This window comes from Haplochromis burtoni, unplaced genomic scaffold, assembly GCF_018398535.1.
Source record: "Haplochromis burtoni strain Fernald_Lab_line unplaced genomic scaffold, NCSU_Asbu1 Contig_392, whole genome shotgun sequence".
Classification (NCBI taxonomy): Eukaryota; Metazoa; Chordata; class Actinopteri; order Cichliformes; family Cichlidae; genus Haplochromis; species Haplochromis burtoni.
Genome location: NW_024582753.1, coordinates 141,311 through 166,925, shown reverse-complemented (window position 1 = coordinate 166,925; position 25,615 = coordinate 141,311). Strand labels below are relative to the sequence as shown.

At 41.7% G+C, this 25,615-nt stretch overlaps 1 protein-coding gene across 30 annotated transcripts in view; it reads right to left on the bottom strand.

Moving 5' to 3' along the window:
* Positions 1-25,615, bottom strand: part of plecb (plectin b) — a 130,156-nt gene that overhangs the window by 15,498 nt on the left and 89,043 nt on the right. For 9 of the 30 annotated variants that reach the window (XM_042212752.1, XM_042212758.1, XM_042212762.1 and 6 more), the window contains 32 exons: positions 21,998-22,059; positions 18,944-18,958; positions 18,338-18,427; positions 17,709-17,744; positions 17,072-17,149; positions 16,845-16,949; positions 15,190-15,356; positions 12,071-12,186; positions 11,819-11,922; positions 10,979-11,098; positions 10,082-10,177; positions 9,846-9,973; positions 8,579-8,672; positions 8,216-8,370; positions 7,765-8,086; positions 7,581-7,658; positions 7,300-7,461; positions 7,061-7,165; positions 6,853-6,948; positions 6,623-6,748; positions 6,366-6,518; positions 6,104-6,258; positions 5,863-5,989; positions 4,077-4,260; positions 3,952-3,975; positions 2,955-3,112; positions 2,189-2,367; positions 1,959-2,097; positions 1,419-1,775; positions 1,236-1,319; positions 1,035-1,139; positions 779-877 (listed from right to left, as the gene is read on the bottom strand). In XM_042212752.1, the coding sequence (XP_042068686.1) occupies positions 779-877; positions 1,035-1,139; positions 1,236-1,319; positions 1,419-1,775; positions 1,959-2,097; positions 2,189-2,367; positions 2,955-3,112; positions 3,952-3,975; positions 4,077-4,260; positions 5,863-5,989; positions 6,104-6,258; positions 6,366-6,518; positions 6,623-6,748; positions 6,853-6,948; positions 7,061-7,165; positions 7,300-7,461; positions 7,581-7,658; positions 7,765-8,086; positions 8,216-8,370; positions 8,579-8,672; positions 9,846-9,973; positions 10,082-10,177; positions 10,979-11,098; positions 11,819-11,922; positions 12,071-12,186; positions 15,190-15,356; positions 16,845-16,949; positions 17,072-17,149; positions 17,709-17,744; positions 18,338-18,427; positions 18,944-18,958; positions 21,998-22,059 (4,019 nt within the window). The other 21 variants (XM_042212753.1, XM_042212760.1, XM_042212764.1 and 18 more) reach the window with 13 other exon arrangements.

Sequence of the window (25,615 nt, the reverse complement as noted above, 5' to 3'; positions counted from 1 at the left end):
ATGATGAAAGTAATAGGGTCGGTAGGTACCCCGAAAACACTGAATAATTTACCTCTTTAATGCACAGGTTAAGCATTCATCATGGCAAAGCACTGGCAAGCAGTTAAGAGAGGCAAAGAAGGAAACAAAACATCAGGGTTAGAAAATAATGTAACACTTTAAAGTTGTGTTACTGTGGAAAAAGAAAGAGAGCTGAAGACCATGATAACCAGGTTGAACCTTAGATCAGAACTTTGGGTTTGACCTCGGGAATTAATGCGAAGGAAGAAAAAGGAAGCTTGAAAGAAAGAAAGAGTGAAAGAAAGAACCCCTCGTTCTAAGTCTATAAATGACACAACACACAGAATGGATGGAAATGGAGAACCTAACACTCCAACTTAACAAATCTACTTTCATACTGCATCCACGTGGGTGAATGAGCTTTATACACTGTTTGTTTTCTGGTATTTTTAATAACCTTAAATACCATTTTAACTAATCCCTATTAGATATTAGCCTTACGTGTGTATTTCACTAGAAAAAATATCAGCTACAGCAGGCCAATGTTTCACGCATAACCAGTGTAAAGAATCTATTTGTCACCTGTACATTAAATATAATGTATATATGGGTTTGTGTGTGCATAAAACACACAAAGAAAAGTGCGTGCTTGCATGCCTGTGGTTCAGTGACTGGCAATTTCTCATCTGTGTTGGTTAGATGTCAGTTTGATTGGTTTGTTAGGTTAATGTTAGATAGAATTTAGTTTGTTTGGGATCCTCGGCCAGTTGTCACGCACCTCGTCGTCGTCCAGGCGGCGCTGCGTGTCTGTGATGAACTTGATGTACTGACTAGTCAGAGTCATCAGTTCGCTGTACCGGGTCCTCAGTGTTACATACTGATACAGGAGAGAAAAAAATAACATTTAGAAATGCAACAGCTTCAGGAATATTGTTTTCACAGGGTCAGTGGTTAGTGGTAGAGTTAACCTTCAATTAAAAAAAAAAAAAAAATTACCTTTTTTCTGTAATGATTTCCAGTACTCATAAACTCACCTCCTGAATAATGTTGTCAGAAGCTGAATCCAGTTTGGTTTTCTTGAGGGGCGAGACAAGAGGTTCCACCTGAGCTTTGTAGGCAACCAGTTGGAGTTCATAGTCCTATTAGCATGAAACACATTACAAGTTATTTCAGTAAATGCTCTAAACTGCAAGAATTATCAAAAAATATGCAGAATAGTGTTATTTCAGGCTCGCCTTGATAGTATCAATGTATGCTTTAGCGTATTTTTGACACTCATCAACTTTGTCTTTGTTCTGTTCGATCTCCTCCAGCAGTTTCTGTGTTGAAAGGAAAAGGGTTCAAATAAAAGTTAATCTCAGCAGTTTCACTCGAAAATAAAGCAAATAATGGTGCTAATATTAGATCGTTGAACATACTTTCTCCTGGGCAAGTTGCTCCTTCAGCGTTTTGCTGTCGGTGATAGGCACAGCCTGAATCTTCTCCTGTCTTTGCTTAGCATCGGCAATCCAGCGGATTAGCCAATCATAGCTCTCACGATAGTAACCGAGCTGGCGGCCGAGCTGCTCTAGCTCTCTCTGGCGAAGGTCGATCTGGGTGAACACGGCCTTCCAACGATCCTGGAGGCTGGACAGCTGCTGGCGGAAGTGGTCGAGCTCAACGTCGCGCTCGCTGTGCACACGAGCCATCTTGTCGCTCACAGCAGAGGCTTTTTTCAGTTCTTCTTCCAGGGAATCAAACACTGGCTGTTCACCCTCAGCTTCAGTGCGCATTTTCTGCAAGTTTTGTACAAAGAACACCAATAAACAGTCTGTAAATACATCAGAACCGGGCAAACCTACTATTAAAAGTGTGACTTCTATTTCTTAAACAGAATCAATTGAGAATAGTTCTTTGTAACATAAGTAAGATTTCTGTAAAAAGAGGCTTGGCAAGAAAATAAGTCATGTATTGTTTACCTTAAGCTTTGCTCTGTAAGTCTCTACTTCCTTGACATCACTGGGCACAGTGTGAACTTCACGCAGACAGTCCTCATACTGCTTGAGAACGCCTTCAGCACCCTGTGTGTTGCGGATGACCATTTCCACAGTCTTTAGCCTGAGACAAGGAGCAATAAATTAATTAAGGAGATCTAAGTGCACTAGAAAACAGCACATTTTCTCTTTGCAGTCAGTTTTTAGGGACTTACTTCTCAAGATAAACAGAGGAAAGAATGTGGGCATGATCCATCTTCTGTACAGTGAGGTCGAGCTCTGACCGCAGCACAGGAGCTGAGGTGGAAGGCTGAGGGGAGGCCAAGACTTCTTGTGTCTTAACAGACACCTTATCAAGGTCCTTCTTAAGGCTGTCAAGTTCTCCCTGAACTTTCTGTACAACAGAGAAGACAAGCATGAAGAACAAAGAAAAACCCAAAAAAAATCCAAGCCAGCCGACTATGAACAACTGAAAGAAAAAAAGGAACATTTAAAATTTTTATTAAACTAAGCTCGAGGAGAGCAGGAACCAGAGGCACATGGCAAGTTTTCTGCCATCGTTAACAATTTAACCCCATTTTTATGTGTCAACCAAACTCAAATAACTCAAAACTTTTATTTTTGCACAAAGCCCTAAGCTGAACTTCACCTACTAGCAGGGCTGTACAGCTGCTGGATTGACGCCAGCATCCCAGCTCTCATTGAATTACATATAAGCTGTTAAGCACTTAAATTGATTTTAATTCTCTGCTGTGTTTCCAGATTTTAAACCTACTGCAACGATTCATTAATTCAACCCCCACTCCATCCTTCTGCATGGATTCTGGTTCAGTTAGCTACTTTTGCTTCTCATCAATAACACATTTAGTCAACTATCCAACAAACCTATCCGTCTTTTAACCACAGCACAGCTATTTTTGGTTTCATTTGATGCCTCATTGCCATTTCTGCACAGAACACATTTAAATTTGAGCTCTGTACCTTCTGCTCTGTGGTCTTCTGAATACACTCTTTGAGAGGCTCTTTTTCCACAGGTTTGCGAATGCGTGCCACAGTACCAGCCTCGCAGTCCTCTATACGCAGACGCAGGTCCTTCAGCTCAGAGATGTAGTTCTTACACAGAGTCTCATTCTGTTGACCTGTGAACACATTTGTATTAGTTTAGAATCGTAGGAATAGAAAAGATCATCCGTTTTGAAAAGGCTATATTTGAATTTCCCAACTCTGGGACTAATAAAGACTATCTTATCTTTTACAGTAATATCCAGTACATAGAAGGACGTAGAAGTTTGCTGTCAATTTTAAAATACATTGCTAAATATAAAGTTTTACATTAAAAAAAGTGTTCACAAGTGTCCAATGTGTCCCTCTCTGGATGCACAGCATATGTCCATCCGATAGTCAAACTCATCCCATACTTTTGCATGAATGTCGAGTCGCAAAAGTCACTGCTGTTGTTACGCTACCTACCAGCAACCAAGTGAAACTCCCGTATCCGCCCTTTCTAACAGTACGCGTTTGGATCATTACCCGTGAATGGCTGTGAAATTAAAGCACTCTGAAATTGAACTATTCTTGTTAGTATGAAACATTCAATTCAATTTTAATATGACACATCCTAAGATGTCATGTCCACAAATAGATAATGCTGTACTGCTGCACTGTAATGTTTTCGATCACCTGTGTCGTGTCACACCTTCCATGCAGTTCTTCATATATGATGTGTAAAATACACGCAGCTCCAGCCATATCTATAGCATACACAACATATGCACTACCCAAGTACCTAAAATCAGAACACATATTCTACTTGGTGCAGAGCTGCCACAAAGAAAATGCATATTGAAAATCAAAGCAACATGCACTCACACATGACTAAAGACAAACACGTGTTTTGGGACATTCCATCAAAGGCTGGAAGGCGTGTACACATATTAGTTTGGTGAGCAGTAGTTTGTGCTTGCTTTAAGTCACTCACCTTTAACCCTAACAACCATTATTCCTGAAAGGTGAATTGACAATTATATACTGTTCAGTTGCTACACACTTGACCTCGGTAAAACTATGAATCATTAAAATCAGTTTGTTAAAATCAGATCTCACCTTTCTCCATGGAGCGAAGCAGGTTGTCGAAATGCTGGGTGGACTTGGTGTAGTCGTCCTCAACCTGCATGCGGTCATCGGGGCCGAAGAGCTGCGAGTCCTGGCTGTCATGCATGAAGTCCTGGTAGTGAAGCTCCAGATTCCGCATGATCAGCCTGTACTCTTCTGGCTTCATGGTCTTTAACTGCACACAATGAAGAGAAGCAGTGGAGGAATTAGGAGACAGGACTTAGCGCAATGTCGTCAAAGCACAAACAAGGCCCCTTTTATCGTCAGCTACACCAAACTTGGTACACACTGAAATGGAATTTCCATTTCCAAACATGGAATGAACCACAATGAAGTTCCCCTCTTTGTCAGCTCTAAAAGTTTTAGGTGATACTTTTACTTTAGTACCAACCAATGTTCCCTCTAATTTTTCACGTGTCTGAGTGAACACACAAACTCTCTGAGCGATCCCTTGGACCACTGTGAGCGACATCAGACGTGTGCACTGTGGTCACGCCGGCATCTAATCCATCCAAGTTACATGGTTTATTAAAATTATCAAATTACAGCATTTATGTTAGACTACTTTTAATTAACTGCTTTAGCCCACTTGCAATGAAAATGTAAAAAAAAATCTAGTCATTGACCTGTGTAGTATGTTAACACTATTGGAAGTAAAAATAACTTGAACTCCAATTTTGAAAACACAACTTTCTTTCTTTTTAAAGTAACTCAGTTTGGCAAACAAAGTTTTTTGCAGCTATTTTTTTTTTAAATGCAGCCAAGGCGTTTTTTTAAATAAACATTTCAAACTATTTTTAGAACAATCAGCTGTTCTGCATCAAATCTGATGCCACACAAATTATTTGTGCCACTCCAAAAAAATAATTTCTGTCCACTATGAGATAAAGGAGAACAACAGCCTGATACCTGCAGGCCTGACAACAGGAGATGTATCACTGCTGTAACACCTGTAACATTCAGCAGTCGCCTCATTGTTCTGACGCACACAACAAAAACTACAGTACACACTAACTACACAAGATTTGCGCTAAACGTCTCAAATCTCTCACATCTCAAAGCACCACCGTCACTCCTAAAACTTCCCCCCGTTTCTTAACAACTAGATGCCACGTTGCCATATCATTTTTTGATTGGTCGACATGGTACTTTTTTGGACGAATAGGAAAGGGAGAGGGGGTGGAGTTTGTTTTTGCTCACAGGCTTTCAAGCCTTTTTTCTTATAAAACGCCATTTTTACCGTTTATTCCCGCAGTAAATATAAACAACAATAGTATTCAGGAACAAACAAACAAAGATTGCATATATTTTTATCATAACTCTGGTTTTACGTGGCCTATCAACACATTTTAAAAACTGGTATAAAGTCCACACTTTTTCCGTCAATTGTTCCGTCTGTCCTGCTCACATCTCCAATGGTTGTACACGTTGTCATTAACGTGGCTTCACTCCACATCAGCCACGCCGCTTTGCTAGCTAAAACACCGGCGTCGACGCTGTCATAGCCTGTCAACCACGTTGATTAGCTGCGTATATACGAATGTAAATCGCATCATTTGCTGGACTATGGGATAAGGTGGCATCGTTCTAATCCCATATGGGAACAGCCAGTTACTTACTGACTAACACTGCAAAACAGAATTGTTAAAGTATTCATTTTAATTTCAATTCAGGTTAGATTTTTGTTGTGCGCAACACAGATTTTCTCTGCACAGAGACTGTGCCAGCAGTGCACAATTGCGCACGTGCGCAGCTTAGAGGGAACATTGGTACCAACCATTGTGATGTTCCAGGAGCGTATCTGTGTGAAGTCTCTCATCAGGTACTGCCATGACAGTAGACTCTTCATGTTTATATGGAGCATCTGCCACATGGACACCATTCCCTGATGACCTGCATCCAGACTACAGTAGGACAATATTGTGCATTATGGGAACAAAAGAAAAAACAAATTAAATAATTGACATGATCAAGCCAAGATGTCGTCGTCACATAGGGGTTCAATTTTATAGCCACACCTGGACACACCGTCCACAGCCTCCTTGTTGACAGGAGGTACAATGAAGCAGACAGAAGGCACCATCGCCTCGTGTCCAGAACGGTTCAAGACCTTCCACTTGAAGGGCTGAGAGTTGTTGAGGAGTGCACACTCATCTCCTTTGTGGACAGTGATCTGAAAAGAAGCCAGGATATATTAAAGTAGATGTAGTCTCAGGATCTGTGGCAATCATGATCACAATGGTGAATGATTAAGCATTTCCACAGTGGAAATAATCCAACCTCCTGCTGTTTGAAGTCACAGACAGCCTGAATGGGCAGTTTGCCTTTGATGGAAGTGGTGGGGTTTCGTGGTTTCAGCTGGATGATTGACCTGGATCTCTTGTTCAGGCCGGCCACCACAGTCTTGAATTCATTCAGCTGTTCTTTCTCTTCCTGTTGAAAAGAAGATTAAACTAGATTACAGTAAAAGAAAGCAGACCCCTTGATGCTTTTATTAAAGTGTGTGTGCGGTACGATGCATTTGAACATGTACATACCGCAGCATCCTGCAGCAGATCCTCTAGGCGTGTGGCTGTTGTAGAGCGATCACAGCTGTATTTCTTTTTCATGTTCTCTTGCATTTTCTTCATCTTATCCTGAGCCTCTTTAACGTCGGCAAAGAACTGTAAAGAAGGAGATCACATGAGGCGGACAATATTCCTGACTCTATGAATATGAGGGATGATTATCCTGGAGATTTATATTCCTAAATGTCTGTGTTCCAGACCTGGTAGTAGGCTGTGTTTTCTTTGAGATGAGCCTCTATACAGCAGCACAGCTGGAGGATCCAGCTCCACTGAGTCTGCAGGGCAGCTGTGAAGGACTGGTAGAGATCAAGAAGATATGACAATGACAGTGCATTAGTTTGGACACATTTAGGTCTATATTCTGCATGCAGATGTCTTCTGCTCAGCTGGATTAACTACTGCAATTACCTCAACGGTCTTCTTGCCTGGATGTCCATCCCTGACAAGTCTGTCTCCCAAAGTCTGGATGTCATTGACCTTCTTCTCCCTCAGCTCCAGTTCTCGCATGAGACCCTGAAGAATTGAACAGATGTAGTTGAAAATCTGCTTATTTGTTGAACATCTGTCAGTGAATCTACAGGGCAGGATTAGGGGATAAAAATGAGCAACTGTGAAATTTTAGATTTGGTTCTACTTCTTAAACGCACCGAGTAATTGTCTTTCTTTGCTGTCATGTTAGTGTTCCTGTCACTCCAGTCAAAGTTGACCTCTTCCTCTTCTTTGTCATTCAACCACATCAGCTCTTTAGTAGCAGCGCTGACAAAGGCATGCAGTGATTCCAGATTTCTTAGGCGGAACTTGGAAGAGTTCTGAAAAAAAGAAGAAGGAATATTTACAGCTGATTAAAGATCCATAGCTTATATTTATAGCTTCAACCTTTTGTGCTGAGTGATTAAAATCTGAAATCAGATTATTTATGAATATTTACCAGTAGTTTGCCATACTGAAGGTCCAGTTTTCCCAGGTATTCTCTGTATGTGGCCTTGCTGACAGGAGATAATTGGGTCTATTGTATATGAAAACCACAAAATGACATTAGGAAATAGGGAACCACTTTTATACATACTTAAAATCCGTATGTAGACTTTTTAGTGGTCCGATAGAAACACTACCTCATCAGCCTTAGCCCGTTCGATTTTGGATTTGAAGTCCTCCACGGTCTGATGCAAGCCTCTGTGGCTGCCCAGCTGGGACTCCATCGAAGGCAGATCAGATCCCCACTCTGCGTTATCGATGCGGCGCTGGTTCTCCTCCACCCAGGCCAAGAGATCTTGAACATAACGCAAGGTTACGTCATCCAACTCGGGCCGTCCCTTCACGGAGGTCTGCTGGACGCTCTGGGTAATTGGGACCTGGGCAGTAGTCACGGCAGACTTCAGACGAAGATTGTAGTCGGTGCGCAAATTCACCAAGCGCTCATGGAGGCGGTAAACTCTGTCAATGAAAAATAAAAACACAGACACACACAAGTACAGACAGACAGTAGTTAGTTGACAATGCCCTTGCTTTTTCAGCTTTCTATTTTGAAAGTTCACTTAAATTCAGCACACACACAGCACTCACCTGCGGTACATCTGTTCAGCCTGAGGGTGGCGCCCATCCTTGAGTACCTGCACGTCATTGAAGAGCAGGCGAATGACATTGTCTGCCTTGTCCAGCTCCCTCTCCACCTCTGCTGCGTGCTGAGCTGGTTTCCCTGCGTTCAGCAGACGGATGTCCTGGAGGAAAGGAAGCCAATTAAAGTATTAATCTTAGCCTTGTTCTTAGTTGGTCATGCACATCAGGATACAAAAAATGCTAATGACAGTGACTGGAAAATGCATTCCTGTGATTTTTTCTTTCCCTTTGTACACTAATCACTCGGTTTCTGGATTTCATGTCAGTTTGTCAACTCATACTGCAGTAACACATAGCAGTTTAACTCACCGTCTGCAGCAGGGTCTCCAGGTGGGCAAGCTGCTCATCACACATTCCTGACTCCTTCTGGACTTTACCACAAATCCTCTGAAGTCTCTCGAGTCTGGATATGATCAGAGCAATCAAATTAAATCAAGAGGAAAATGGATAAACTGTCCTCCCCATTATTTAATAGCTAAACGCCCATCGTGCAACACACGCCAGAGCTCACAACAAAACCTTCACAACACTTACGGGACCCTGCGTTGCAGCAGATACTCCAGTTTGTGAGGGTCAGTCACAAAAGCCATATCGCATTTCTTCTCAACAGATTTCAATTCAAGCTATGAAAACGTTGGCTCTTCTTGGCTCTCACACGCCCATTACTCTGCCACGTACGTGCCCAGAGGGGGACAAAAATGCCTTTCTTACAAAGAAGTCCGGTCAGTCCATTCAGTCATTCCACATCCCAGAGAACTCCATAAACAAGGCTGCGAGACTGCAACATGACGGGGCTGTCTTGTGACAAGAAGCCATCCCATTTTGTCCCAAGCGTGACACAACGCTGTTCTAAGTACACAAAAATGTACAATTTTCTCATACCTAATTATGTCTTTATGTGCGTCCAGTTATGGGGAACACAACCCTTTTATCTCATTATAGAGCAACCCACAAATGCAGAAAAATACTCTTAGAATGTTTTAGCTACCAGAAAAGAACAAATGTGCTAAATAATTTGGCTACCCGAGAGGGGGAAAATGAAGGCAATTATTTATTTAACCATTCAAATATTAATAGATAATGAATAAAATGCAACTGGATATTATTTTGCCATTCCCCAATGAACATAACTGGCTAATTTAATAAAGCTAAAGACAGGCAACAGGCTCGCTGCCTTTTGTCAATTATCATGAAATGCCTTTGATAAAACTGTGTCTTTGTGTTTTAAATGGATTTAGTTTACTAGCCTATGATCATCTGTTTATTCCAGTTGAAAATATGCCCCTTACCAGAATTTCATGTTAGCTTAGCTCTTTTCCCAAAGTTAACTATGAAGAGTTAAACTCTTTATTGTTTTTGGAAAAACAAATGCGTATCATGTGTTTTATTTATAACTTGGTATATTTGTGCATTATTCCCAGTAAGGTTGACAATTATATCACCACCTTATTAAATATGGCTCTCAAGGGATTTTTCTTTTGCAGTTTGTTGTTAGCACAGCAGTCCTTGCTAAAGAAAAACTGATGCAATTCAATCTTGATCACAATCGTCATATGTCTTATAAATCTGTCCCAACCTCTCAAACTCGATCCTGAGGAGTCGTTCTCTCTCAAGAATGGCCACGTGGAGTCGACCCCACTCCTTCTCCACATCAATGGGATGGTAGCCTGGAGGGACTTTGACCTGACCAGCATGCACTGCACTCTGTATATGGAAGTAGAAAGCATTTAGTTGTGAAGCGTTGGTATAACAGTGCTGAAGGAACGGAACAGAATTCAACTTATTAAATTAAATGATTGTTGGTTAACTTGCCTCAAAGGACTGGTAGATGTGTTTGGAGCGGCTCTTATCCGTCTCTTTCACTGGCAGCTCTGTCTCTTTGAACTTCAAGAACTGGCGCCAAAGAAGCTTAAGGGGAAAAAAAAGAAACACAAAGAAATTGTTTATTTTTAAATTAGATTTCCCTTTATTCATTCTAATAATTTTATAGACCTCAAATTATCTATAAAAGTTCCTGGTATTTTTTTTTTAAATCAGAATTGTCAGATGGTAAAACCCTAATTATATGAGTATGAATACAATAAAGTAACACATCCTGTGACAGTTCTGTGACCAGCAGTGGGGTGAAACAGTATTCACACATTCCTGTGACCACAATAAACTCATTTAGCCTCGGAAATCTTTCTGCCCCAAAGTGTCTAAATGAATTTGATTGAGTATATTCAAAAAGAACACCCTAGCCTGCTACTTTTAATACAAATATTCTACTAATACAGAATAGTAGAATATTATTCTACTATTCTGTTCAAAGAAATGTAGAAAAATACTAAAGTCACGCTATGCTTTTGTAAAGGGAATGCTGACAGGGAGTGGTGATTCTCCCGAGGATTAACTTAAGCATTATCTGCCTTATGGCTGTCTTTTCTCAGCTCCAGCACTGCCCCACCTTCAGTACAACAATGCTTGTGAGTATAGTTGTCTCTATCTGCCTACAGCCAGACATTATGTAAGCATGTCCTTTGATCCAATAATGGATGGCTGCAAACGTATTCCCATTTTTGACACAGGTGCTATGTTTTAATTGTTTCTTAAGAACATGATGAGAACTTATCGGTGTGTCTTTCGATATTGCTCAACTGCAAACATGCCTGCAACAAAATCCCTGGCCTAGAGACAAAATAAGCGCATATCCTTAGCATATCGTCTCACCTCTATCTCCTCGTAGCTGGCAGGAAACTTCCTCTCTTCGAAGATCATGACATGGTGACGGATCCACTGGAGCAGAACAGTCACCAGCTCGTAGTACTCCTGCCAGCGCAGCTCCAGCTCCTGCAGCCAGCACAGCAGAAAAGATAGCTGCGAGTTTAACAACAAGAAACAGGAGGGCTCTTCTCCTGCATCTCCATTTTAGTTCACTCACACACAACCCTAAACTCAATTAGGTGGCAACAATCCAGGTCTTATGCGAGTAGACAAAGAAGCAGAGGCTAGAGGAGAGGTTGTTAAAGTGTGGACTGCTGAATGAGGAAAGTGGGAGAAATAATAAGTGGGGCCAGACAGAGAGGAGCATGGTTTTTTTTTTAGGTTTTTTCGGATTTCATGTACGTGGGGTCATAGCCACGCCTGTGAGGACAGTAATGTGAAAAGAAAAAGTCCTCAGATGTATTCAATATTCACTATAACACAGCTCAACTTTAAACTCTGGACACTGAATCAAGTAAACGAGTTTGTGCGTGTGCGGAAGCTACATGTTTTTCTATAAACAGACAATGGGTGACAATAAATGTTCAAATCCTCACTGTCTTGGTAGCTGTAAACACCACAGGTTGTTCATTTCCTGTGATACTTACTTTCACAAGACTTCAATTTGTCTTTGAAGCATTAACAGGATAAGAATAAAACTGACTACAAAAGCTAAGTTTAGGCACAGTCACAAGCTTCTTCAGTCCTGATTAAATCTGATAGAGCATTCCATCAGATCAAATTAAAGTGCGCGTTCATGTTGCAACGCTTTATTTTTTTATTTCACTGTCTCCATGTTTTCCTTACGTTGGTTCTCATGCCGTCGTGTACATCAGTGCGAGGCATGGCATCATACAGGGAGGACACGTAAGTGATGATGGATTTCTCATCTGGGTGTGGGACATCAACATCTGAAAGGATATGGTAAATTTATGTGATGTGACATAGTCACATAGTTTGTGAGTAACAGAATTACTTCAGCTGAAATCGGTCTTAAAAAAAAAAGAAAAAAAAAAAGGTTGTCTGTGTCTGTTTGAACACATTTTTGAACACTTTTACCTTCAGGGTCCAGCAGGCGGGTCACACCCAAATCTTTCTCAGCCACACTGAAGGCTTGTTCTAGATTCTCCAGGTTGGTCTGTTGATACACTTTGCCCATGTTGATGAGTCTGGGACTACGGAACACAAAAATGCAACTGATTACCCACAAGGCCACAAGGCCCGCGAGTCCAATGTTCAGAATAACTCCCAATAACATTTGATTCTATATCCTAACGTGTAATAACATCAGACTTCTCAAAAGCACTGGTTTTGAGAAGTCCCCAGTGGGTAAGTAGGATGTTGTCTTCAAAAAAGCTGCATTTGAAAGGACTAGAAACGCTTCCAGCTTGGCGCACATATAAAATGACACCACCAATGCCTCAACTCAGAGGAAAATGATAGGAAGATAAATATCACACCTGAATGCATTTGCAGAATTAATGCAGTCTCTGCCAGCACGTTTCATAAACATGACCCCAATACAGCATATTAGCAGTAGAACCTCTTAGATCAGGGGTGTCAAACATAAAGCCCGGGGGCCAGAATCGGCCTAGCAAAGACTCCAGTCTGGCCCACTGGACAGCTTTAGAAAATGTTAAGTGGGGCATAGATTCCACAGTAAACATATTCATGTGAATGAATGAAAACTTTATATTTGATAATAAAAGCACAGTCAGAGCAATGAACTACCAGAATATTTTCTGTAGTTTTACACATTTATCATGTAGTTTCACTGGGCCGGCCCACTTTGGACCAATGTGGGCTATGTGTGGTCCACGGTGTAATATGAGTTTAGCGCCCCTGTCTTAGACCCTCTGCCTGTGGCTGAATGCTGTAGGAGAGCCCGCCTGTTCAGTTTCTGACAGAGCTGCATGAGCACCTGCCTTTTTGTCCTCAGGGTGTTTGACGCTTTCTGGCAGATGTCAGAGCATCTATAGGTGGAATGTAATTTACAGAGCAGCTAACATAATCAAAGCTGACACAAGTTAGGCTGGCAACCAGCCGCAGCTTCACTCCCACAAGAGGCAAAAGTTCAAATTTCCAGAGTGCAGAGCAGGATGATTGAATGCCTCGCCTTATCTCCTTATCTATCATGCACGCAATCCCCATTACAAAATTTTCAATCGGCAGTTTTAAAGACATTTCCAAATCTACAAATTCGAACGTGCAAGCAAAAGAGAGTATATGCAGATACATACAAATCTCTCATCGTTAGAGTGGAATGGTCCCCATTGTATCTGTACACAGGAGAAGACACAGCATGACGGATTTCTCGAACAGAGTATTGTTTTATTGGCGTTGGTGGACTGCTCATGCTCTGACCCCCTCTTCCGTGAAAGCTTCGGGACCTCCATCCATGCCCCAATTCTTCGCTGCTTGAGCGGGCCCCTGAGCTATTAGAGCCCCGTCCTGAGTCCCAGGAAGATCCCTCTGATGGGATATCCTCACACAACATGACCACCCTGTTGTCCACATCGCTGACACTTTCTGACAAGTTCCTGATGAAGCCCAGGCTTCCCTTCTTCTTTTTAGACTTCTTCCTCACACTGAGCATTTTAACACCAACAAGAAGGTCCAAAAGCTGTATCGACTGTAGTTAACAGGTGCGTTAATTTGAGCAAATCTTTTTTAAGGCTTGCCCATTGCATGTAAATGCATCCTGGCATTGTCTCAGGTGTCCATCATCTTCAGAGGATCTGCTTAATCCTTTAGCTGTGATCCCTGCTCGAATTCTTTGCCCTGAAACCTAACTTCAGCTGCGTCTCTGCAAATCCACGCTGGAAATCATCACACATGTGCAGAAAACCTGGAAAATCTTGAATTCGCCGGATGAATGACAGTTCGACAGTAGATTACTCTGAGTTATGCCTCAGCACCAAGTAACGTTACACTTTTCATGTAGCAGACACAGAGTGCTACAGTTACGCCCACACACCACACCCCTGACCTGCATGAAAGGCAGCAATGAGCCAGCCTCAGCAGCCTCCTACAAAAAGAAAAAAAACAAACAGTGCAGGTACGAGCTGAAGTTCAAGAAAACTTGCCCCTGCAAGAGTCTTTTCTCTTTTCTTTTCTAATAATGGATCTAAAGAAATACACCTCTGTCTTATGAAATGTAGCTTTTGTCCCATTTGTACTCTGGAATTATGTATGAATACCGTCATTTTAGGACCAACAAAATACTTCACTTCATTTGCGGATATCCTGAGAAATGCACGCATGTTCAATTCCCAGGATAATAACACACAAAGCACCCACTAATTCTACTAAGAAGACCCACAACAGATTTGTGGGATGTAGCATATTTAGGCTTCAACAAAAAGAGCTTTGGATTTAGCTTTTCAAACTTAGGTTCCCAACAATTTAACAAGCCAGCTGCATTTAACGCAGGAATTACCATCTTATAACGCAGCCAAAGGAGGCACAGAGTTACTCGGGGCCAACACCTACCAGTGGTATTCTAAGCCTTAAGGCTTGGAATCTGCATGAAGGCTCTTTATTGAAGCAGCATGAGCATGTGCACAGTCAGGTGCGGAAAAGTATCTATAAGAGGCATTTTTAAAGGGAGATCGTGGCAAAAATAGTCCAACTGTATCACTGAGTTCAAACAAAGTAAATACGTTTGCAGCTATGCACAGTATGTTGAGGCTCTGTATGGAAGGAGCTATATGATGTGACTTATTGTCTCTTAGTTAAAATAAATCAGCCATAGTAGCTTTTAACAGCCACTTGTGCTTATCATGTCTAAAAAAATTCTTTCTGTCAATGCTGAGGCCGAGTTTAATTACAGTGCAGGCTTAAACTGGCACTATAAAGTGTAATTTGACATCTGAAAGCGTTCCAACGTCACACTCCTGCTCCAGTGCACTCTATACTGAATAAAACTTATGGATGGATGGTTGTGTGTCATGACAAGACCGTGCAAAAAAGCTATGAGAAAGTGCTCCATTCTGGAGACAATGCTATTATGTCAGTCTTAAATATGTTAAGTCTTGTTATGTTGGCAGTGCAGGCTTGGAACAGGGTCGGTACAGGGACCTGCAGCGGGCTTTTCAGTTTGTTCTATGTAATACTAGCATATTTGTTGCCATTGGCGTTGGGCTTATTTTCCATCAAAAAAAACTGTGCACACTCACTAGTGCTTGTGTATGACAGCATTGAAGAGTTTGCCATCCCTCCAGCTGGTGGTGAAGTTGTCACAGCGGATGCCCTGGTAGCCATCTGTCATCCTCTGAGACCAGAGCAGCAGCTTCTCCTTGGCCGTCATGTCTTCTGACTGGCCGTTGACCTGAATATCTGAGATCTGTAACAGTTTCATGCAAAAGAGCGTTAACACTTGTGGAAGACAGAGAGGATTTGTGGCTAACGCAAGGAATGTGGAAGCAATCCATCATTAGTGGAAACCCAAAAGATGCAGTTTAAAGTGGACCTATTACGCTTTTCTTAAATATAGCTGTTTTCGAGAGGCAGCCAATCAGAAGAAAGCTGGTTTAAAAGAAACTTTAGTGGAATTCAAGTTAAAAAATGGAACTGAAAATAGTCACAATAGGTCCAGTTTAAACAGAATTGCTCAACACCACCTTAATTGACACCTTAGTCATTTCACCTTTAATATCTTTCATGGCTGAGAACAGAGTGTCTGTGTTTCACAGGAGGTAGTCGAGTTTTGCCTGACCGATTGCTGGAAAACACCACTGTGTCTGTGGCATCTGGATAACGTTTCATTTGGGGATTTTGATGGTAGGAAAGATGAGTCATAGCAGTCTTGGTTTTTCTCTTTTTTTCCAATTTAACTGAGGGTAAATGAAGTGTAAATGGGCGAGCTAAACTCAGATTCTTCTCTTCTAATAGCTCTGTTCTACAGCTGTGATAACACTTTGAGTATTCAATTCAGTAAAAAAACAAAAATAAGAAAATAAAAAGTATAAAGCCATCATTACTTCATTACTAAAACTCACCCCATTACTGTATCTCGAGACTGGCAATTAAATCTGCAATTAAAATCATCCTCCAAAGATTTCTTGGATCAAACCATCTTCTTTCCTTTGTGATCAAGTTAATTTAGGATAATCGGATCAGATTTGTGGGGAGTAGTTTTTCTCTTCCCTTTTAGTCTGGAGCCTTTATGACTCATCAGCAGCCACAGCCCAGCTCTCTTATTTTGCCTCTATTGTATAAAAGTATAAAGACTCTGGGAACGCAGTGTGTATCTAGAGGGCACAATACTATCTTTACCAGAATGCCATAATCAAACCACGCCACTCTCACCTTTTTTTCCCCTCTCTGCTTAGCTTCAGCTTTCTGCAATCAAAACCTCAACCATTTTTATATGACTGAGGGTGAGGCCGTGACTATTAGGCTATCACCCAGGGATTTCTGCCTGGCAGCTTTTGGCGTACACAGGAAAGGCAGAAAGAAAGGCCTGGAGAGTATGTGGTAGGGCGTGGAGGATGCCATCAAGCTGTGCACTCCAACCTGACACGCCCTCCCCCTGGGAGTCAGGGAGAGATTGACTCACACTAACACACCCTGACAGTGTTATATTTGTTTAAACGGTTCATATTAGCTACTAAACTCTAAATACCTGACTAAAGTTTTTATGTTAAAATAATACTTCTATGAGGAATATGATTTAATGAGAGCAATTGATTTAAAAAAAGTCCTTTATGAGAGGTTTTGAAGAGCAGAGTCCCCTCTGATTGGCTCCAAGGAGATGGGAAGCAGCAGCCGAGAGGTTCAAATCCCAGAGACAGAGGTAGACAGCAATAATATAATGAAACATAACACTGACAGAAGAGGAGACCTGGAAGTGGAGGATGATGGTCCATATTAACCCCAGGGTCAACTTAGGGTTCCCATCAGCTATGTCATCGTTTCTGATGTTAACCAGTTTGACCTAAGAAAGCAAAACACTCACGTTACTTGCAGGATTACAGCTGAAACTATCAGTCATCTTCTAACGATTGATATTCGCAGTCTGGTTTTTAAGGGTTTGATGTATCGTTATACATATCATACCTGCCGATGTCTGAGGAAGTCCAGTGCTATCTGTACATTCTGAAGTTTGTGGAATCGCATGCGGCCTTTCTCTCTAGGCTGAAGAGGTGAAAGAACAGATAAAGAAGTGTTTAGTTACATTGCAGACACTCAGTACTCAGTGCTACTGCCATTAGAAAGGACCAATAGCAACCAATAAAAAACAAAAAATGTATGATGTAAAAATCAAAATGAAAATGAAAAACATTTAATAGAGAGATGAAATTGTTCTCCTTTCTCCGTCTTAGTCCTTTAGTTTACCAGAGAAACAAAAAAATAAACTTATGGGAAATTTGCATTAGCTAAGCCAAATTTAAGCCATCTGTCAGGAAGCAAATATATAATCATGTTGCGTGGCTTGTTTCTTGGCTTCTCAAACAGAAATCAAGGAGAAATTCTCAAACAAACAGAAATCAAACTAAATATTTTCTTGTATACGTTCACAGCAGCTACATGATGAAAGCAAGCCTGTCAGCACAAGAAACAAAAAAGTCCAAGCAACAGAACTCATCATGGCTTGAAGTTCGTGGATACCATGCGCAGCCAAAGAACCGGAAAAGTGCCGATAAATCATTAAAACAAAAACATAATGCCTACTGTAAGTTCCAAACCCACTCACCAACCGAACGCTCCTGGCCATGTCTCTCTCCCTCGGCTAGCCCCAGCAAGAGCAGTGCAAAGGAGAGGAGGCGAAGGCCAGACGGCAATGATCAGCACACACAGAGGAAGGTTAAAGGAAGGCAAACAGGAGAAGGAGGAGCAGAAAAGAAGAACCGTCGATCAGATAGGAGCACAGTTCACAAACACGCACACAGTCCAAAGTGGTAGCAATGTGTTATAGCTATGGATGCATTGTGAAAATGAGCAGAGCTGAAGCCGGTGGAGGGCAGCAGCAGCAGAAAAGCTTTGTGTACAATTTTCAACCCCAGGATATGAAATACATAAGCATTACGCAAAACAAAGAGAGAAGTAGAAGAAAGTAATTAAAATATATCGAGTGAAATAGGAAGAAGAGGACGGTACACTGAAAAGGAAGTTAAGAGGTGTTTGCTTAGCGTAGTTCAGCTCAGGTTAAGCTCTTGACTGACAACTTGGCTGCTAATATTTTACATTTTGTTGCCACAGGGGTGGCATTCCAGGTCGACCTCATTAAAGTAATCCTTGTGTAGTTAGTCAGGATTAGGTTTGGGTTTGGATGCTGGAGGACTGCTAAAGAATAACTGACAAAAATCAAGAGACTGTACTCACCAGTGTTTCTCCAGAGAGGACCTCCAACAGCGAGATCAGGTTATGTCCATCTCGAAGGTCTTCATACAGGTCTGTCACATGACGCTGTGACTGTCACGGTGGGGAAAAAAGGAAAACACAGCAGAGAATATGTCAAAAGGATTCATGATGATACAACTTGGAATAACCTGTTCCATGTGAGATTTGCAAACTCAAATTGTGGTGCAGTTTGCTGAAAGCTGACGGCTTAAAACACCTGAAGAGTCACATACTGTAAGTTCTCTACAGTGCTTTGAGCACAATTCTACACATGTCAAGAATGCATAGCCACGAGCAGCCAAGCCCGACTGCCGGCAGCTGGCAGCCTGACACATGATGAATAGGACTTTAAATAAAATAAGAGACCATCAAGGGTTAGAAAAAATGATTTAACCTTTTGGATTTCAGTTAACTGAATTCATTGTTTATGCAACAGATGCGCTGTGCTTTTGCAACCAGACAACAAAACAAGTGAGGGAAAGCAAAAGAGACAAGGGAAAGATGTGATGGTGCACAAACATGAGGGAGGGGAGACAGCCTCCATGCAGTGAGATACTGACCAGCTACATATTTACTGCCAGCACCTACCTCTACCCTCGAATGCTGGTGGTAGAGAAGAGAAGAGATGATATGAGTAATGGGGAAAAAGGAAAGGATAGAAACAAGAGAACGAGAAAAGCGTATGAACAGAAATTAAGTGATAATTGGACTTTGGAGGATTTGATGGTGGACATGATGAAAAAACTGATGAAAAACAGAATAATTAAAGTACTCTCTTTTTTCGTAGTCTGCAGATATATTGGTCTACTGGGTGTGTGTTTTCCATGTGGGAAATGGGCCTCAGCCCTAAAATGGAATGAAGGCATATTTTCCCTTGCAAGTTGCAACAGTGACTGATTTATCTTGGCAAGAATTTCCGCACCTTCCTACCATCCATCTATCCATCTTATGATATGCTCCTCCCTGCCTGCAGAGAGAGATGATTAAGCGAAGTGCACCACAGAGCTAAATTTAGGGAAGGGAACCAACACTGCTGCCACTAGAGTTCACTGTTTGCACAATAAAAGCTCTTCTACTTTTTAGGATGGGCCATATTGTTAAAGTCTGCACCCTCTGAAACTGTCTGTCAGGGCTCTCTCCAATCAGATCAGTACCTGTTTACACAATTAAACGATGATGATCCGGTCTTTCTTTGTCAAGTAATGAATGCTGTGATTTGTCCTCTACCTTGCTGAATCTAGCACAGCCATCTATCGCCACTCCTCGGTTACTTTGTCCTGCTGCTGAAAGTTTAGTAGGCAAACTGCAGCCTCGGCAGTAAAAAGGAGCTGCTTTCAAGGACAAAGTCATTAGTGCACATGCCTTACACCGGTCCCTCCAATGGTCTGTGAGCCACTGTCTGGAAGCAACATGCTTAACATGCCTCAGGTTTTATATCATCTTGTGGAGTTCCTCTCATTTTCTTTATCCTTTTCCTGATAACCATCCTTACAGGGTAGCCTTGATGTGCAACAGTTCAAGGTTCTAGACCTCATCACAAGCAATTTGTAGGCATCTACTAGAAAACAGATGTTCATCCCATAGCTGGTTTGATGTTTCACTCGTCTTACGCAAGATGAAGAGATTTATTGAGCTAGGTGGGGTGGAGGGCATAACACTCAATGGCCCTTTACAGCTCTTCATGGTTGCACCCAACCTCCAGCCTATCCCACTCAACCATTAAGCCATTAAATCAGTTTAACAGCGGTTTAACCTCACTAGAGCAGATCAGCACATTCGCACACATACTTTAACGCTTTCCCTCCCAAACGTGTGCATTTGCTTCAGTGAGGTTCTTTACTATGGGCTGTACGTGGTGATAACGCTTCTTTTTTTGCTGCTAATAAACACGGACTCAAACTTTTCTATTAGAATACTGATATAATTCGAATATATACGGATTCATGTTGTCATCCTGAGAAAATAAGTGTTATCTAATGAGCACCTCTCCTTTAACTACACTCGCTTTCAAGTCATGGCAGAAAGTAGTCTGCAGAAAAAGCAACAGACTGAAACTGTACCTGGAAAGGGCACAAACAAATTCTTAAATTCATGTAGTGTTGCAGTATGCGGGTAACTGTAACAATAACTGGATGGGAGTACTTATGAAACTCCCCATGCATCAATGCATGCCTTTCAGTTTAAGGCGTGCACTGATGCCAGTACAGCCACCCCTACCGAGCAGGCTGTGCAGCACATGTGCTACCGTTGGCCTAACCCACCATGGGCTCTGAGCCCAGACCAGAATTTGCCTCTTCAGAGGGAGCTAAGTGAGTCCAGATGTCTGTGACTCACCCTCGAATATTCACAGTGGACACTTAAGAGAAACAAGAGGGAGGAACTGAACTAGGTTCTCATGCAGTGGTAAAAGAAACCATAGCTCTGCACGTTTATGGAAAGGATAACACTTTCTTTGTGCTCATTTGTTTCCTCTTTCTTGTTCCATTAAAAAAAAGAAAGAATGGGCCTTATGTCTGGAGTGGAGCACTTAATGGTTGTAAATGTAGTGCTGCCAATTGGAGTTTTCTGGAAGAAAAGTGGCACAAGCAGGAATATTTTTAGCACTCTGGGAGAGCGGTATTGCGTTACACGGGGCTAATATGTCAACCTTAATATGGAGGTCTGAAATGAGTACTATAGTCCTTTTGACTTGACTCGCCTCCTGACCTGTTCACGTGAGCCTTCGGGCCATATTTTGCGAATAGAGAGTGAGACACAGTTGAGATTTGAAGAGTGCTGATGGACGGCTTACACAGTCTCTCAGCTGATGACAGATGAGACTTCTGGTAAGCCTTCCGATCGCGGTGCCGTGTTAGCACGAAACAAAAAACTGTCTAGCTAATGTATGTTTATGCAAGAAGGGAGGGGGTGAGGGTCGCGGTGGCGGTGTTGGTAATGATTTCTGCAGAGATGTTAACAATGAACACACGCTGACACTCGTTCAGCTGCTGTAAGATTTTGCTGTTATGTGGTTCTTTGTTCACCTGAGTTTGTGATCTTTAAATTGGCACAAATCTTACAGACTGCTGGAGCTCTGTGTGGATTCGACATGTTCCCCCTGTGCCTGACTGAGCTCTCTACAGGTACTCATTCTTCCAACCGCAGTACAAAAACACACATGTTGGCTTGGCTTGGTGCATAAGTCTGAATGTTCTTCTCTGTGCTAGCCTTATAACAGCTGCAATAGGCTCCAGCAACCCTGAATTGTAAAAGCAGTTATATAAATGGATGAATGGAAGAATGCATGGAGTGACGTATGTAATGATCATACGTGGACATAATCCCAGAATACATGAGTTGCAACATTTATACAGCTTTATTCAACAGCCTCCTGTTGTTAAATGAGGGTCAGGGCAATCACTCACTATGCAAACATCTGCAGTTTGACACTGACAAAAGCTATGCTTGTTGCGACAGAAAACACCCGTACACGTGTTTGAACAAAAGGGAAATTTGTTGACACTCTTCTGTGACGTCCACACTTATGTTTCTCCCTCTTTGTACCTTAAGTCATGCTATGGATTGAGCGAGTGTGCGTACAAAAACTTGACCGTCAATGTTGCCTTAGTTACAACACAGAGAAAACCCAGAATAGGTCCTCACCTTTATCAAGTGCTTGTTCACCCACTTTGTGAAGGTCTTTTTCTGGACTCGGTCTCGTTCATCTGCAACACAGAAAGAGCACAGTTAAACATCGGACTCGTAAGACGAGGAAAAGCTAAAACTAATTTCAAAATGAGTAGCATCAGGTGTGCGATTAATGTGTTTCTTGAGTGCATTTCCAGCAGCACGCTAAGGAGGAAATCCCCAAGACTGACTGACAAGACTATTTTTTCCTCCTGTAGAATAAACACAACTCATCTCTGGGTGGAGAACGGCTCTTGTGCTCCTGTTCAAGCCTGCATCTGAGTCAGGGAACATTTGAGACCATTCACTGTCTGTAGATGCACTTCTGTTGTCTAGAACACAGGTTTGTAAGGTCATGTCTCACTCTATGACACCACTGGCAGCTGTGCTCTTAAGACGTAAACAAAAAGGAAAGGATCGAGGCTGCAGGAGTGAAATATTATTAAAGTGTGAAGATACTTGGGCGTGATAACCGTGCGACATAATAGCATAACTATTAGTCTGCAATTATCCGACAAGAAAGAACAAGGCCTAGGCATGGAATTCACCCTCTAACAAAACAAACCTTCATACTCCCTCTTATTCCTGTTCAGTTCAGGTTTAAATAAAAAAAAAAAAAAAAGAAAACATACACACCTACACAAACACAAAAAGGTGTGCCACTACAATCATTTATTATGGACGCGGTAGATAGATGAGTCTGTTTGCTTTCACGTTACCCCACGTGATCTAAAAGTTGTGGTTTACTCAACTGTTCAGACAGGTTCAGGAAGTGCACCACCCAACTTCACTGACCCACTCAGCAATTCCTTCAGATTATGCTAGAATGTCCCACAGACATACCACAAAATCTTATCAGTTTTAATGGGAGTGACCCATCCACCCATATATGTTGACACGCCCAGCAATGAAAAGCAAAGGGTAGTGATTCAGTGCTAACATAAAATAGATGCCCAGAGGCTACCTTTTTTTCCTCTTTAGAGGAAGTTGCCAGCAACTTCTGGACAACTCTGTTATGGAACTGAGTTGCCATGGAAACATCATACTGAGACCACCAGACCTTTAAGCCTGCGTATTTTTCATCTGTACCAGCATTGGAGATAGTTCCATAAACTATCTCCACGCTCATACTTCCTGTCAAAGATGCAAAATTCCACATAAATAGGAAGTGTTACGAGTTGCACCTTGACCTGTGATTGGCTGTGCCCTGTTTTACCTTTTATAATGAAATTACAACTCTTTTCATGTGCTTTTAGAAAGTAAAGGTGAAGGTGAAATTTTCACATGTCACCACACATAAACATGCTTGATTGAGGGGTGGAGTTTATGGTCCAGAAGAGCATATGACTATAATAGAAAACACTCTGTGGAAAAACTACATTTACTGAACTATAATTAACGGTACTTGAAGATGCTTTAACTACATTTCAGAAGAAAATATTTTATCTTCTTTTTATATTTGCAGGTAATAGCACTTTAAGATACATTTTAACACATAGTCAGTGTATACTAGCGTATACTCTGCAAAGGCTCAGTAAAACTGTAAACGGTAAAACAATAGTGTAAGAAACGCTTTTATTTTGATATGTCATTGAAAATAAATATAAAATGTAGTAAGATTTGGTATTAGTACGTGACTGAATTGATATTTTTACTTGAGTAAAACGTAAAATGATCAGTATCCTTGAAGTTCAAGGCTTGGTAGCCTTTATATGAGGACATGCGCAGGATGAAGCAAGGCTTTTACTGAGAAATGACTTTGTGGAAACTTTCAAAAATATCCATCTTCACAGGAATAAAGAACAATTTGAAGGAGAAACAGGAAAAAGAAATGTGATGCATGGAGTGACACATCGTTCATTTTGGCTGCAACCGAGGAGAAACAGTCTGTAGCTGGAGTGACTCACCCCCCCCAACAAAAAACAACAAAAAAAACACATCAAGCACGCCACACAGCAAAAGTTGTGAATGGGCTCTGCTGACCAATGTGAAATGAGGAAGCTGCTGATGGAAGGAAAGAGTGGACAGCACAGCCCAGCCTGACTAACTGCCACTGGATGTGAAATAATATGCAGCACATGATGCATGCCTGCCACTACAATAAAAGCAAACAATAAGCAGCAAAATAAAAAGATTATCATCTGGCATGCACGCAACGTTTAAAAAAAAAAAAAAAAAAGTTTCACACAAAGCTTTTCAAGCTCTCGCAGACAAAACGTCTGCAACGGGAACTCTGCCCAGTTTGGGAAATTAACTACACGTCTCACCCCTTCCTGGAAAAATACACTTAATTTGTGCCCAGAGGCTCCTCACACATGTGGGAACAAACAGATCAAGACTTGCAATTCAGCTATTTTACACTAAGTGCCACCATACTGGTACCTTTCCTGCCGTCCGTGGCCTTCAGCATCCCTTGGTAGTAGCCGTCATCTGAAGGCACCCTCTCCCTGCCAAAGCTGTCAGAGGAGAAATTCCTGTACCTCTGCTGCTGAGAGGTCATTGTCGCCGTTTGTCAGGGCACAAAATAATATTCCTAAATGATAAAATATCCGTGGTGATCTTTGACAGGAACTTTTGCTTTTTACTTGTATCTATCCCTCCAGCACTACAGTTGGTCCCAGAGTAGGCAGTCCTGTGGCCACAATCCACTCAGCGTTTCACAAACCTATGATTTTTTTTCTCTTCTTCTTCTTCTTTTCCTCTCTTAACCTCCTCGCTCCCTCACTGGGTTCGGCTCTGCCCTTCTCTTTCCTCCCTATGTGGTTTTTTTTCACTCCCTTTTTTCCTCTTTTTCTGCTGCTCACTCTGTTCCCGCGGATGGTGCCTGTGGGCTATGACGTCTGGGCCTGTCCTTATGTGTGATGTGCAACTGTGCATTAGCGGTGGCCCTAGTGTGTAGAGGACACTCTACACACTAGTAAGGTTTGTGGGTGGGGCTCTAAACACACGCCTACCTCTTGCAATGTGAGGCAGAAAAAGAAGAAGAAGTAGGAGAGGCGAGGTGTGGCAACCTGCATGTACTATTACTTATTCACCCAACTTGCGCAAGAAAAGACACACGCACATGCACACACACCAGCTGAGTAAGAGGACGCAATAAAGAGCCATAAAAACTGATGCTCATGACCTTTTATGCTTGAGAGTGAATTAAATTTTATTTAAATGACTAAAATGTCCAACAAGAGCCTAAAAAGTAAAAGAGAATTTTCTGAGTATCGCACACACATCTCCGGTTAATCATTATTTATGATTCATGCTGTCAGTCACTGTGATGTAAAAACAGTAGAGATGAGGGATGAAATAGTTTTGAGAAATGCTCTCATAAAGCACGCCCTAAACATCTCAGATTTACTGAGAGATTATGACTCCATGTTTGAATGTGCCTGTGCGTGTAATTATTTTCTTTTTCACTACTGATGACGGAAAAATACATCCTTTTGTTTATTTAAGTCTCCATGTAGAGCATGAAGTGCTGTCAAGTGTTGTATTTCACACTTCTAATCAAACAACATGTCTGTCTTTTCAATTCTATTTCAGGAATCAAAAAGGTTTTTTGTGTGTGTGTGTGTGTGTGTGTGTGTGTGTGTGTGTGTG